Source organism: Terrapene carolina, unplaced genomic scaffold (genome assembly GCF_002925995.2).
Source record: "Terrapene carolina triunguis isolate 2854851 unplaced genomic scaffold, T_m_triunguis-2.0 Scaffold93, whole genome shotgun sequence".
Lineage (NCBI taxonomy): Eukaryota > Metazoa > Chordata > Testudines > Emydidae > Terrapene > Terrapene triunguis.
In genome coordinates this window covers 22,847,933-22,863,487 of record NW_020664444.1, presented here as the reverse complement: position 1 = coordinate 22,863,487, position 15,555 = coordinate 22,847,933, and the positions used below count along the sequence as shown (strand labels likewise).

Genomic DNA, 15,555 nt, shown 5'->3' with positions numbered 1-15,555 from the left:
TTCTAAAACCGTTAAAATGTATTAGTGGCACGCAAAACTTTAAATTAGAGTGAATAAATGAAGACTCAGCACATCACTTCTGAAAGGTTGCCGACCCCTTCTTTAGATTATATAGTACCTGGGACAGAGAGCATGTCTGTCTTTGTCTGCGAGCACCACCAATGTTACTGGACCAGCTCCTCAGCTAGGGGTAAATCAGTGAAACTTTGACTTCAGTGGATTACTATGATTTACCCCAGCTAAGGACTTGGCCCATTGTCAACTCCTAACTGATAAACACAGCGATCAGAAAGACACCAGGGATGCTATTTTTTAAAAACTTTCACAATAAAGTTTATTACATTATTTTCATTAGAAATATTATAAAATAGAATATTCTGCCCAGCAGAAAAATAATGCCAGAGTTTAAAAACCCTGGGTTTGTGCAAACAGTTTGTGTAAACATAAGAAGTCAAGTGTTCAGGTTCCATCACAAAATACAGTAAGTTGCTACAAATATAAATTTGGTCACTCCCAAATAGATTAAAAAACCCAAATGTCTTCACACATCTCTCTCTCTCTCACACACACACATGCGCACAGTTAATGCTGTATTTATATCTGAAATGGGAAAGATTTCAGGTAGTCCTTTAAAACTGGATTGAGAGGGATGTGGTTTAAATTCTCTCTCCCGAATGTTGCCACAATGCTTTTCCGGCAGAGCTCCTGCAATGGCCGTAAACGGACTTTGCGTAGTGGGGTGACCAGCACCTTCCTCGGGGAGCTTATATAATGTTCCAGTAGCTTAAAGAGACAGTCGAAACTCTCCTTGCTGCCATCCAGGCTGAAACGCCCAGCCTGGAAGTTTATTCGGATGCTGGTGGGCCCAGTAGCAGTCTTAACACTGATGGCAAAGAAGCAATTTTTTTGTCTGCTGTCCCTGATGAGGAAGGTGCCCTCAGGCTCAGATTTCAGCTTCTCGTGGGCTGCGCTGACAGTCAGTGGACCCCAGTAGAAGCCACATGCATCCAGCAGGGCACTCGCTCGGGTGATGCTACTGAAATCCGCCTGTGAGCGGAAAGTTCGGAAGTGTGTGTCGCTCTGTGCCTGCCCAGTGTTGGACCGAGCCGGGCCATGGTAGCCTCTAGGCCGAGAATGATCCCGTGCTGGAGGGTCAAGTCGACATCTCGGGTCTGCTGCAACTGCATTATCTGCTGCCACCTTACTGTGCGCTACCATCCTATAGACTAGACCAGCGGATGCGGTCTTCCATAGCGTCAGTGGCCAGGGCAATGCAGCTCTCCAGCGGCTATTCTGAAATTCCAAAAGAAAAGAAAATATTAGATCCTCAATCTGCGTAAATTAAGTGACAGTCTTCCATTGACACCCCTCTGCTCCCTTATAAAATGAAGCCCTTACTCTGTAAATTTACACCCAGCAAACAACTGATTAACAGCATCACTTTCTGGCTAGGTTAGCAATCCATTGCTCTTGCAACATCTGAAGCTCAGAAATATCCAGCCAGGGAAACAGTTACAAATGATGCGGTTTTCCTACTATTAGTCATAGAAATGCATCAGACTCTGGATCGAGTTGACTGATGGGAATCTCTTTTTCAAAGCTTACTTTCTATGTATATCCTTCTCCATCAATTCCTTAACCTTGCATAAAACCACTTATTATAAACTACTGATTTGCTCTCTTCCTCCTCCCATTTCCCAGATGTAGATGTCTGAACTCAGACTGTATTGTTCTTTGCATTATGTGGAAAAAAAAGCATGGCTAAAGGAAAGGTAAACTCTGCAGCTGGGTACAAATCCCCAGACAGTGGATGGCATTGGCTGAAATGAATGGGTGGCATTGTGTGATTCAAACGTGATTGGCAGTGCAGTTTGTAACACTACCAATTTACACATAATTCTAAATCTACTCTCCGTTCTTCAATAAACTGGAGAAGCAGCCATAGAAGTCCACTTCCCATCCCTTGTTCCACCCCCCAGGGATAGCAATGTTACCACCTCACTAAGCCTACACAAAGCAACCTCTATGAACTCTTAAAGCATTATTCCCCTCTCTCTCTCTTTTTTGTATTGCATGCACTTTAAGTGGCCCAATCTAAATTGCTTCCTATTGATATATCTTTCAGCACCAAGGGCCAAATTCATCCCTGGAGTAATTCTTTTGAAATAAGCATTGTTGTACCAGCAATTAATTTGGCCTCAAACGTCTACCCCGACAGCATGGTTCGATACATCTCTGCAGGCTGCCTTGACCTTACTGGAAAGCATAGATTTTAGGATTTATCCCTACAGTCAGTTATAGATCTGCACTGGCAGACTGTTGAGAAAGCTTGAGGCATTCTCAGAAGTGAATCCCCACAGCTGTCTCACAAGTACACAGCAACATGCGGACATAGATGCAGAGACAGCACTTAGCTGGATTCCTGTCTCTGTGAATGTGACAGCCGGACATTTGAGTTTAGTTTCATTTAGATCATTTTACTGACTGAAATAGCAATCATAAAACCCTGACATTAGCAGATAACTTAAAACAAGCAAAGTATGGTTAGGTTTTCCTTGTATGGCACATGAAAGAAACCAAGGTCAGCTTTTCTAATCATTGGGTGAGGATCGCTATTCAGCATTCAAAGTTTAAAAAAAAAAATCAAGGCACTCTGAAGGGTGGATGGCTTTAGGTTTAAAACAATAAGATTCTCTAGAGTAAACCATTCACCTCCAGGAGAAACAAAACTTTTTTTTTTTGGGTGGGGGAGGAGGAGTTCTATGCACTTCACTGCCGGTAAACTGGAAAACACAGCTGCTTTCCTGTGCCTCATTGCAAGGTCCCAAGGCGGTTTTTCCTACGAGCAGAGGTTTTGCCCTTGTGGCCTTGGCCAAAGTTTCCCCATCCCGGCCCAGCTAATGCTGGTTTGTCAGTTCGCCGCTGCGCTCTACCCCAGAGGTAACAGCTTTTCAATGATGCCGCAGGACAGACACGTCGCAATGGGTTTGGGAGTCCTTTTGGCAAGCAAGGTGTTAGCTAGAGACTCAGCGATGTGCAGTATTATTATGATTCTGCTACCTTGTATTCCACCGATCTTTAGCGCTTTAAAAACCCCCAGCGTTGTGCAGGTTCGTGAGTTCTTGCGTCAGGGCCAGAGATCATTCGCCGCGCTTGGAAACTCCTTGAACGCTTCTCGCTGGAAGCGGACTAGGGCTCGCTGCGCTCCAGGCTCGGGGACACCAAAGGCTGCGCGTGGAAGCCCGCTCGGGACCTAGCAATGGCTTACAAAGACAGCGTCCCTTACCTTCTCTGCCCTGAGCCGCGGGGATCAACGCTGCTCCTTGAACGGGCACGGGGCACCATAAACCCCAGCTGCGAGCACGGCCGCCTTGCAAGCCCGTAGCCCCCGCGCGGCAGTGGTGCACTCGTAGGCCTGGCCCCAGGAATAGCACAACCATAATCTGCCAGCGAGTCCTGCCTGGCGCCTGTAGCAATCCCAGCCTGCCAGGGGCTGCGCGGCGCGCTGGAGCCGGACTGCTCTGCCTCCGCTCATCGCTCGCAGTTTTATGGCTCGGGCTCAGCTCCCCGGGCGGCTCCTCCCTCCCCTGCTGGATTCGCAGAAAACACGTGGCCGCTCACTTTCACTTTCCATCTGCGTCAGGCGGCTGCAGCTCGCGAGGCTCCGGCCGGCGGCCGGGCGGGGGAGGGGCGCCAGCCTATTGGTTTCGCTTCCAGGGAACCGCAAGTGTCAGTTCAAAGGAACCCTGGCGCGGGCCCGGAGCAGCCCGCCCCGCCCCGCCTTTCCTCAGAACAGCCGCGCCCTGGGCGCTCCCGCGAACCTGCCTCGCGCCGGGCCCGGGCCGCGGCTGGCGGTAGCCCGGCTCCTGGCGCGCCTCGGAGAGCCGCGGCGGGACTGCGTCCTGTCAGCCCCGCAGAGGCCCGGGGCTGTGGGGGCGCGAAGCCTCCAGTCCGGAGCCCTGCGGGAAGCGGCCGCTGCAGGCAGGTTGGCCCCCGCCTGTGGGCGGTGCAGCGCAGGGAGGGCTCCTGGGCAGCCTGCTTAGGCATCCTAAGCCTCTGGCCATCATCACCCAGCCTCTTGCTCCGTAATAAAGGTTGGGGGGGGGCTCGCCTCCCCTCCCCCCCCTTTGCCTCGTGGCTCTGGGCAAACAGGGCTCCCAGTCGCCAGTAAGAGGTGGCTAAAATCATGTTGGGGAAACTGAGGCAGGAGGAACCGCTGGAGGGGGAAGGGTGGCGGGACAGTAACGCACCAGAGACTGGTAATAGAGATGTGTAGCGACGCGAGGGCCAGGCAGCTGGTGCAGGCTATGAATGTACTGGGGCGAACACGGGAGCAGAAGCCAAGAAAACAAAAGCAACCCGCTGGGGTGGAACTTCTAGTGTAAGGGCAGAGGGCTCCTCAAAGGTAGCTGGTCAACAGGGATGCCCTGGTGATTAGCACTGAGAGTTATTAATTAATTATTAATAAAAGTAATGTGTTAAATGCCGTCCAAAATGTGAGGCAATCAGGCAATATGTGTATAATAAAGAACACAATGGCAAACCTGGGGTAGTTTTCTCCGACTCCCAATAGGAGATTTGGAAATCCTCTTTGAAACCTTGTTTTAGCTGCTTGCCCTAAACTATGCCAAAGTATGTCTGTTCCCTGAGCAGGCTCGGCTGAACTTGAGCTCACCCTGAGCAGGAGCTTTTTTAAGTTACTAAACAGCACCTGTTTAAATGGCAAGGATACCTTTGTTTATTTCAAACCTGACTATGTCCCAAATGCCAGCTCACCCACAGTCTTGCACAGAAAGTGAGTCAGCCAATTGTTAGTTTTCATGAAAGCAAGGAGAACACAAGTATTTGACTGCAATTTCTGCAGGCAGTGCCAGCTCCAGCTTTTTTGCCGCCCCAAGCGGCGAAAAAAAAAGAACAACCTGATCAAGCTGCCGCAGAAGTGCCACCGAGGAGCAGGACAGCGAGTGAAGGACCCTCCGCCGAGTTTCCACCGATCCAAAGCGGGCCGATTGAGCTGCTACCGCCACCGATCCGGACGGTGCTGCCCAACGCATTACCGCCCCTTTCCATTGGCCGCCCCAGGCACCTGCTTCCTTTGCTGGTGCCTGGAGCCGGCCCTGCCTGCAGGCTACAGCTTGTTTCTCCCATATGTTTTGTGGCTTTGTACAATGAGAGGTAGAAATTATGAAGACACCAGTCCTCTATGCTGAAGATTTGGGTTGAGTTTTGCACTTAAAGCAGAGTTTTAACATCTTTGATACATATGAAAACTACAGCACATCCTCCACAAAATAAAGCGCTTACTCTATGAGCACAGAATGAATAAACAGTGATCTTTCATGCCTGCAGGGTGCACATGCTTTGGGATGTATGCTTTCCGTCTGACAGAGGAGCCTGGTGTTCTGAGGTGGCTGTTACCTGTTGTGAGCAATCGCGGGAGTGAGATTTTTTCCCCCCTTAATGGTAGCTGTGGTCTTCTGGGACCATACAAAAGTATGCTTTCCGTCTGACAGAAGGGTGCTGGTATCACCCATGAATTCCTAGTCTGGGATCAATTTAAGGGAATGTGTTTTCTGCTTGTTCTTGAGTGTTAATATTCCTTTCAAAGTCCTTCCCCATCACAGGCAGGAGTAACATGATGGTAATGTCATGGTTTGCAAAGAATTCAGTGTTAAACTTGTAGATTCACACTGTGGTATTTAGACCTTGATCTTCAAAGGCATTTAGGCAACTAACTCCACCTGAAATAATTATCTTTGAGGATCTGGGCCTTAGTTACCTAAAGAGGCTCCTGGTGGTTTTGTTCCATATTTGGATGGTAGATATAACAAACCAACTCAGTATGAATTGTATGTATTGTAATCAAATATACAAATCATCCTCTTCCAAAGAATTTCTGAGCAATTGAGCTTCATGTTTGCTTTTTGTGAATATTCATGCTAGTGAAGCTCAAGTGTGTGAATACTGTGGAAAGTGAATGCAAAAGTATCAGGAACATGGTGAACTGAAATTTTCTTTTGAATTTGAATATATGTTAGTGGAAATTGGTTTGCATTGTTTTCTTAGCTGCAGTGAGCACAGTCATCACAACTGAGCTGATCTATTGGGTGACCGTGGCTGAAGATTATCTTTTATTTGTATTGTGGTTGCATCTAGAGTCCCCAGCCAGTATTAGAACCCCATTGTGCTAAGTGCTCTATGAACCTATATAGTAAGACATGGTCCCTGCACCAAAGAGCTAACAATCTAATTAGACCAGGCAGACAAAGGACTTGAGGGTAAAGAGATGTGAAGTGACTTGCCCAGCCCCAGGGTCATACAAAAGGTCAGTAGTAGAGCTCAGATCTCCTGAGTCCTAGCCAATGCCGTATCCACATTACCATGGAGCATGGAGTTGGAGTGTTGCTTCTCATTTCCCCTCAGGTATGGGGCAGCTTTTGCATTGCAGCCATCATGCAGCGTAACAGGAAAATGTTACAAGCATCTTCCAATTGCTATAAAAGCTATATGCGGCTAGCTATAGGCAAACAAGATCAGGTGAGAGGAAGGGGACAGCTGCTTAGCTGCTGTGTTTTTTTTCTGCTGCAGACTGCAGGGAAAAAATCCCTGGTGTGCATGTGTAGGTACATCATCAGGCACTGGGTAGAACAGCAGGCTAAGGTCTCTCCAGGAGGGAAACAAGAAGGACTGCCCAAAAAGGTAATTCAGGTCTCGTGGCTCAGCAGGAGGGAATGTGGAGGTCACAGTTGGTAGCTGTGGGTCAGAGCTGGGTGAGGCTCAAAGAAGCAACAGAACTGGTCACTCAAGTGGGAGGAAGTGACATGAGTGAGTGTATAGGCTTGGACATTGTGAAAGCCATAGAGAGCTGCTTCCTGTGAAAGTTGGCAGCAGCCTTAGGTGATCACAGCTATACCCCAATAGCCTTGAGGGGAGGTAGTCAGAGACCCTGTGGTGCCCTCCGAATTGTTGATGATACTCTCCTATGTGACAGCCTATGGTGGATATTCATTTTGTATAGTGAAGAGCTATTAAAACTGGATGGAGATTATTCCTTCCTGACAAAGTGTTGTAGGGGGACTATTCCACTCTGGATGGAGGAAACATTACAAAATGGGCAGAGTGGCCACAGTGATGGTCATGCCACCTCACCCTATATGCTCTTTAGAATTCCTGGGGATCCTCATTCTTTTAATCACCCCTGCCTCCCAGGATCCCTCCATCATTCCTCCTTCCTTTGTTCCATCTCCTCTTCCCCCACTCACTCTTTCCCTCCCACAGAAGGTGACCAGATATTTAAAATGAAAAACAGACTACCAGAATTTTGTTGTTTGGAGAGAGGAGTAGAGAAGATGCTCATGAGAGGGTTTCGCCTGCTGGAGTGGACAAGGTCATATTTCACCCACTAGAGCAGAGGTTCTCGTGACAAATTTTTTGTTGGCTTCAGAGTGCGGCCATCAACTCTTGCTGGTGGCCGCACTGACACTTTTCCCTAAAATTCTTAATTAATTTTAGGAAAAACAAATAAATATGCATGTATACACATCCAGCTCATTGTAATTTATTTATGTAGGGTTGTTTTTTTTTTTTTTTTTTCTAGCTAAATAAAAATAATGCCGTGAAAAGTGGTATTTGTATGTTAGTTAATATCACTTTTCACAGCAAGTCCTGGTAAGTTAAGACCTGGATGGGGGATGAGGCCGTTGGGGTCTAGGAAGGATGGATGGGGGGCCCTGCCACCTCATGGTTGGAGGTATGGGTCGGTGCATGGGGCTGGGTGTCTGTGCCCTAGGCCAGCACCCACTGGAGCTCAGGGTTGGCGCCCACAGTTTGGCAAGGGCTGGGGATCGGCACCCACTGCCATGCAGCTGGGGGTCAGCACCCAGAGCCGGCATCTGCTGCTGCGCAACCGGGACTGGAGGTCGGCGTCCAGGGCCAACACCTGCTGGAGCCTGGGGTTGGTGCCCACTGCTGTATGACCAGGGCTAGGGATCTGCACCCAGGGTTGGTGCCTGGGCCTGGGGATCAGTGCCTATGACCAGCACCTGCTGGAACCCAGGGTTGACATCCAGGAGCAGTGCCTGGGGTCAGGGGCCAGGGCTGGGCGTCGGAGCATGCGGCCGGGGTTTGACTGCCACCATGGTTTGGGGCTGGCACTTGGGGTCTGCCACATGGCCAGGGCTAGGGGTTGGCATCCAGAGCTAGCACCCGCCGGAGCCCAAGGCCAGCGCCAGGGATCTGCACCCAGGGCCGGCAGCTAGCTGGAGCTCATGGTTGCTGGCCAGCGGCCAGGGCTGGAGGTTGGAGTGCATGGACTGGGGTCAGCACCTGGGGCCAGTGGCCACGGACGAGATTTGAAGTTGGTACCACACGGCTGGAGCCGGGGATTGGAGCCCACCACCGCCGCGCAGCCAGGGGTTGGCATCTGAAGCCCCATGGCTGGAGCCCTAGTCTGCAGCCAGGCTCCCTAAGTCCCCGCCGCTCCGAGCCCCACTATGCCCCTCATCCCTGCTCCACCCCGGTAGAAAACTCACCTTGCTCCTTCAGCGTTGTGCCCCACCTGTCTCCAGAGGCATGCAGAGTGGCGCATCCAGAAGCAACAGGGAGGGAGTGGGAGGGGCCAACACTTTGCTGCCTCCCCTCATCACTGCCTAGGAAGCTGTCGTGGCCGCAGGGAAACCCCCTGGTGGCCGCATTTGAGAAACAGCGCACTAGAGGGCAGTAGCGCACATAAACAGCTGATACAGGTTTACAGACCTGCACTGAAATGAAGAAAGAAGGCTTCATATTACTGCAACAGGACCCCCTAGATCTTGAAGTGTGTCTGGCAATTCATATGTTTCTGGTCTGTGTTTTATTACGTTTCTCACGGGGTATTTCTCTGTCATACTCTGAGATGCACTGGGCTCTCATTAGAATTCATCCTGTCTGGTGAACAACTGCTTCCTTATCAGACTGTTCAAAACTCCTCTCTTCCGTATTCAAAGTAGTGTTGCCAACTCTGATGATTTTGTCATGAGTCTCATGATAATTGTTGTTTTCCTTAAAGCCCCAGCTCCTGGAGTCAAGTGATGATTTCAGCCTTCATTCTTAAAGAAAAAGTGCCTTTCTAGCACTTGCATCTATGAAAAAGCTTCAAAATGTGACCCCAGTGCACCGTAAAGGCTCAAAAAGCAGATGGCAAATAAAAAGAACTCCAAATCTATTACTTTTATGTAATCTCATGATTTTAAATCCTGACTCATGGTTTTTGAACATTTGGGGTTGGGAATACTGTAAGTGTCATTTCTACTGCATAACCCTGGAGGGACCAATCCTGCTCGCCTTATTCAGTGTTAATAGTCTCACTAAAGTCAGTGGGCAGGAGGTGGAAAGAGGAGTGGGTGGGGTTATACAGTGACCCCTTCTTCCCCCCCATCCATTGGGGCTGGGAGGTAAGATGCCTAGCACTGACGCATTGGAAGGGGCATGCTGGAGCCCTTGTTTAACCAAGTCCCTTTGGTCCCTGCAAAGGACAAATTCAGCTTTCATTTTAAATCAAGGACCCAGCCCTGTTTCTTGCAAAGACAAACTTGGAATCATAAACCAATTGCTAAGAAGTCTGCAGCTGGGCTCCCCTGCTGCAGCAGATTGGTGAGTGGGCAGGAATCCCCTGAGCTGGGGCTGAGGGAGGATTTCCCTGGGATGCTGGTGTGAGGAGGGTGGGTGGGAAAGCAGATCTGCCCAGGATGCTGGTATGGGAAGGTTGGGGGGGGGTAAATTCCTCCTCGTGCCCGCCATCCCCGATGAACCCAACAGGTTCTGATTCCCATAGAGAGGACAATTTGGTCCTGCAGAATCAGTTCAGAAAAGAATTCAGCACCTTATTCTAGCTCAGTCACCTATTTTTGAGAGCTCAACCAGAACCTGACTGAAATATTGTAAGGCTTAATGAATTATTGGGGCAGTGTGTGTGTGAAGTATCATTGTTCTCCTGTGGACCTGGCGGTACCAAATAGGCAACCAGCACTGAAAATTATGTTAAAGTAAAATCAGTATAAGAGTGTTATTTCTGCAAGCAGTATCAGAAGACACCAGACTGATTAATTAAAATGTTCTTTCCTGCACCTTGAACATTGCTATTTCCAGAAAAGAGCAATCCAAATAAATAGAGTCACTTATTATTATGAGTTAAGGTAGTGCCTAGAAACCTCAGTTGAGATTGGGACACCATTTGCTAAGGTCTGTGCAGAGAGTTACTGTCCCAGTGAGTTCATCATCAAACTTGACAAGACAGTATTATTGGCCCCATTTTACAGATGAGCAACCAAAATACACAGATTACATGACTACCCTAAAGTCCCACTGGGGGATCTGTAAAATATCTGGGGCATGAACCCAGTGGAAGTCAGGTTACAGAGCCACTAGCTAGCGCCTCAACCACAAGACTAGCCTTCCTTTCTTTTAATTGTTTTTTTTCCCCCTTCTCTCAAATCTACAGTTTCATTTAAAATGAAACCCCTGAAATCTGAGCTCTTTTGATTGTGTATGTAAATCAAACACCACACTATGTTTGGAGTCTGTCTCCACATGCATGGAAACCAGTAGCTCCAAGAAATGTGTGAACCTTCCTCATCCTGCTTAACTAGCTATTAACATCAAAGTCTGAAGCATTTAAATGCTGCACTGGTGAAAGATGGCAACTCTCATGTGGCTATCCATTCCCATATTTATCCTCATATTCCAGTCATTTGACTACTTCTGACCACAGCAACCCAAGCACAAAGCATCCTGATGAGTCCAGCTTTAATTTTGACTCGCAAGGCCAGATTGTCGACTGTCTGCCTCCGATCTTTGTCCAGATGAAAATTATTGTAAAAATTACTCACTTTCCACAGATGTAAGTGACCACGCCAGATGTGAGACAGTGGAGAATCAAGCCTTTATTAGTGTCCTGATGGCAGAGATGTTGCTGAATGGGTAAGTCTTCTTACTCAAAGAACAGAAACACAGTATGAAGTGGTGTGAATCTTTATCAAGGCTTGGGGGAATAGCACTTCTAGCCAGATAAGAGCTAGCCAGTCTATATGGAACAGTAACTTATGCCTAAAGTTAGAATTTGTGGTGTTCTGCAGATAAAGCTTCCTGTAGATTTCCCCACCCCCACCCCCTCAGTCTTTGCCACATAAATCTGTATTGCTCTTGCCTGTTGAAGCCAAGGGTTTAGGAAGATTCAAAGACAGATTAGACATATCTATGGAGAATGAGGCTAGCCACAGTGACATTTGACAGGATGGAAGGCAATTGTCTTCAGGGGAGCCTGTGTTATGTGAACTAGCCCCCTGGGATTCGAATCTCCCTTCCTTAGGCTCTGAAAAAAACAGCCAAAATGTTTCAAAGCTATACACTGTCATGCTTCAGGGCGACTATTAACTGGGGTTAGCAAGGGCTAGATCCTCAAAGATATTCAGGTTCCTAACGGCTACTGAAATCAATGGCAGGAACCTAAATACTTTTGAGGGTCTGGGCCAGAATGCTGCCTTTGGGCAGGTTATTCCATAATTGTTCATTAGAAGGGGGTTTGCTGCTTCCTATGGAGCAGCTTGGTGCTGGCCAGTAACAGAGACAGGATACTAGACTGGCTGGAGAATGGGTCTGAGCCAGTCTGGCAAGTCCTGTCTTCCTATAAACTCAGCCAAATCTACATAAACTTGAGCCTTCAGGATTCAAATACTAACAGTTACTAACAGGAAATGTGGTTTTGGTTTTCCACTTTTTGGTAGTGTGGACAGCTTTTTTGGTAATTAGGTGAGTTAAAAAGGGAAAGCCTCAGTTTATTGGTGAGATCATTGTGTAAGGCCAGCTTGCTTTCTGGTGGTTTGTTCATGCAGATGAGATGTTAGTGTTTTGGTTTGGTTTTTATGGGGTGTGCCAGAAGTGACAAAAACCTTCTGAATTCCTTATTTCCCTGTTGGTGCCATCTTGCATAGCTAGCAATAGAAATCTTAGCTCAGGCATATTTTTAAGCACAACCCTCTTTTTGTAAAGGTAGGATGGCTTAAGACACTTACTTTCAGTGGCTACGTTTACCATCAAAGTTGGTTCTATTTCCTGAAATTGGTTTCTGATCCTCCTGAAAGACTGAAACTGTGGTTTTGCTTTTTTTTTAAAGGTTGATTTCGGGGAAACTGAACTGCATGCATGAAACTGTAAAATATCAACTGTACAGATAAACTGTGGTAGCAAGATTGTTACTCATATAACCAGCCTCCAGTTCCCTGAATTCCAATTAATTCCCTGCTTCTAGTAACTGGTGACAAACAGCTCACACTTTGGCTATTTTCTGTTGAACTTTGCCAATGTGTGGTTGAGTAGAGGGATGAGGGTGGGTGGGAAACATTACACTCTTTCTTTAGAACCAGGAGGTACATTCATTTATTTTACAACTATGGGCTCAGTTGATTTGGGTCAGAGCCATCCTTGGTTGCATCATGCATGCACCATCTTCATGTGATAGGTTCTCTGCACACAGTCTATACTTTTGGTGCAGCCTGCACTTATTCCGAGTATAAATAGACCCTTTTAATTCATTCAGCATCCTCTCTCCAGTCTGCAAGTCTGTCTGATCCCTTGCCTATGCATTGAAAGGAAGTGTCGGGGATCAATCATCTAAAAAGTAGAAGAGGCAAATGTAGTTTATGCTGCATAAAAAGCAACTCCAATCCTACAAGGTGCTGAATGCCTCAAACTCTCATTGACTTCAATGGGATTTGAGAGCACTCAGTACCTTGTGGTAGGTGCTCACACATTGCAGCATTGGGCCTAAAGCTTTTACTGGTCATTAAAAAGAAAATTAAGTGATTCTAGTCTCTAAATATCCAGGGTGCCCAAATTTTGTGACAGTGAGTATGTAACTGTCAACTTCCCAGAAGCCTGAGGGCTGAACCTAATTTGCTTATACAGGTGCATACTTAAAAACTCAACAAGAAACAACTGCATTTATATGATTAGCTTGTATTTGTATCTTCTTCCCTGGGTTAATTCCTATCCTTTTTCCAGGAGTAGGGGTTCCTGACAACACTGGAGTGGGGGGATGGGATTAGGGTGACCAGATCACAGGGATGAAATATCGGGACGCGGGAGGGGCGGAGCAAAAAAAATGGCGGCGGAGCAAAAAAAAAAAAAAAAAAAGCAGTTTCACAGGGGCGGGGGGCATTAGCAGGCCCCAGCCGTGCCGCCGGATCGTACACAGCGCCCCGGCCACGCGCGCTGCCCACCCCAGGGCAAAAGGTGGCCCCGATGCAGAGGGGGCTGGGGATAAAGAGGGCATCAGGGGAGGACCGAGAGGAAGAGCTTGGAAGCAAAGAAGTCTGGGTGGGCAAGGGCGTATGGCTCCAGCGGGGCCCCGGGCAGGGCACAGGCTGGATGGGTGCAAGGAGGCAGAGCCCCGTAGCGGGACCGGGCAGGGACAAAGCTGTCTCTCCCCTGGAAGCAGCTGCAGGAGCCCCGGAGCTCGGGGCTGGCCGCGGGGCAGCGGCAGTGCATGGGAGCCGGGGACCCTGGGGGCGGCGTGGCACGGGTGTGCAGGGGGCCGGGGCTGGCACAGCCGAGCCGCAGCGGCGGCCGGTCTCCCAAGGGACTCTCCGGGACTCCGGGCTGGGCAGCGGGCGGGAGCCGGGGCTTTTCCCGGCCCCGCAGAGCCTCCCGCCCCCCCAGCCCGCCCTGGGCACATGCGGCACGTCCCGCCGCCTGCGGGGAGCCCAGCGCCTCTCCCGCTCGGCTGCACTCCAGCGGCTCCTTCCCGGCAGGGCGAGCCGCTGGAGCGCAGCTGAGCGGGAGAGGCGCGGGGTTCCCCGGCAGCGGCGGGGAAGTTTATGGGTTCAGGGGACCCCAGCCGGCTCCTCGCCCCTGTCCGCCGGCCGCCCTGCCTGGGACAAGTCTCGCCCCCGCAGCCCCTCTCCGCCGTGTGTCTCCGGCGGCCCACGCCTCCGGTCCACGCCGCCCACCCGGGCCAGAGCCAGCCCCGGCTGCTGCCTGCACGCAGCCCGGGCCATGCCCAGCTAGCCCCCGGCAGCCGCAGCAACTTTCCCTTCCCCTCCCGCGCTCCTGGTAGATACCCGACCCTCCTCCCTCCATCCCCCCTCCACACATCCCTCCTCCTAACCTCCTCCCTCCATGGAGGGATCCAATGGGGGAAGGAGGGGGCGGAGTCAGGGTGGGGGGGGCGTGAGCGCCAGAGCGGAGGGCAAAATTGCTTTTTTGTCCAGTGTCCCGACCGAACATCGGTCAGGACGCAGGACAAAGAAGGAAATATCGGGACAGTCCCAATAAAATCGGGACGTCTGGTCACCCTAGATGGGATATATTTGGGGGATCCTGTGCAGGGGAGTCACACCCCTCCTGTGCTGTGCAGTTGTGCTCCATGAGGGGTTACCTACACCCCAGAGCATAGGAATGATTTAGGGGATGGGCAAAGAAGGGATGAGTGGGGATCTTCAACTAATCACTCCTCCCAGAGAGCAAAAAGGGTTAGTTCAACTCTGAGGCTGTGGAGCAGCTCCATTGTTGTTGTACGGCCTTGGGGAAAGCATTCCTTCCTCTTCAGCTTTAGTCAATTCCCATGCCAGCTCTTGCTGGATTCCCTTGCACATATGTCTATGATCTAATATATTTCAAAACAATATAAAAATATGTTACAGGAATGTTTTTTAGATTGCAAAATCAAGCATTTAAAAGTTGAGAAATGCTAGATTTATAGTTGCCCGTGCAACCTTTATTCTGCCCCCATGTGCATCCAACCTGTGCACTGAATGAGCCACGGTCCTATGGAAAAAACACGATGTGATCCTGTAATTAAAGATCACAATTCATAAACTCAATAGGACAAATTACAGTTGCATGGACCACTAGATGGGCCACAACTGCAAATCTGGCATTTTCTAACCTTCATATGGTTGGCTTTGCAACCTAAATAACATTCTTTTAATATAACTTTTTGTGCGTAATTTCATAGGTTTTTAAGATCAAATTCTATTATGTACAACTAGAACAATTCCACCCCCCATTATGCATCATCAGCAGAGTTTGAACCCTGAGCCTTCAGCAATGACTTCTACCACTCGAACAGGACCAGTTACATTAGCCAGATGCAGAAGGCTGTTATCCCAGATTCTGGGGGATGGGCATCTGGCACCATGTGCTAGGCCCCTGGATGCTATCCACCTGTGCCCTCACTCTCCCATCGCAGGGCCAGGAATTGAGGGAGCTCTTGCCTCATGTAGTGGCCCAAGTGGGGCCGATAAGAAACTGAGGCCATATGCTTATTTTAGATATAAGCACTTTTGTACAAGTAAAACTGTGTCCGTGCTGGAGGTGTCACCGATTGTAACTATACCAGTTAGACACAGCTAAGGCAATACAACAATGGAGTGTAGCCTCTGTGCAGCTCAGCCAAATCGGAATCGAATTTCCCAGGACAAAGGGCTTGGCTATAGGGCCACTTAGTGCCCAGCAAGCTGGGGTGTAAATCTAAGAGCACTAACCAACCCCATGCTAACTGCTGCTGCTGCTCACTAACAG

At 49.2% G+C, this 15,555-nt stretch overlaps 1 protein-coding gene across 2 annotated transcripts; it reads right to left on the bottom strand.

The window, feature by feature from the left end:
- Positions 1 to 305: 305 nt before the first annotated feature.
- Positions 306 to 3,508, bottom strand: SOCS1 (suppressor of cytokine signaling 1). Of its 2 annotated transcripts, none has more exons than XM_024217810.2 (2): positions 3,061 to 3,508; positions 306 to 1,293 (listed from the first exon to the last, which is right to left on the bottom strand). In XM_024217810.2, exon 2 carries the CDS (start codon positions 1,216 to 1,218, stop codon positions 595 to 597), a length of 624 nt encoding a protein of 207 aa, XP_024073578.1. In that variant the 5' UTR covers positions 1,219 to 1,293; positions 3,061 to 3,508; the 3' UTR covers positions 306 to 594. The 2 variants fall into 2 exon arrangements, with proteins under 2 accessions (XP_024073578.1, XP_024073577.1); XM_024217809.2 differs by having other exon boundaries at positions 3,287 to 3,508.
- Positions 3,509 to 15,555: the final 12,047 nt, after the last annotated feature.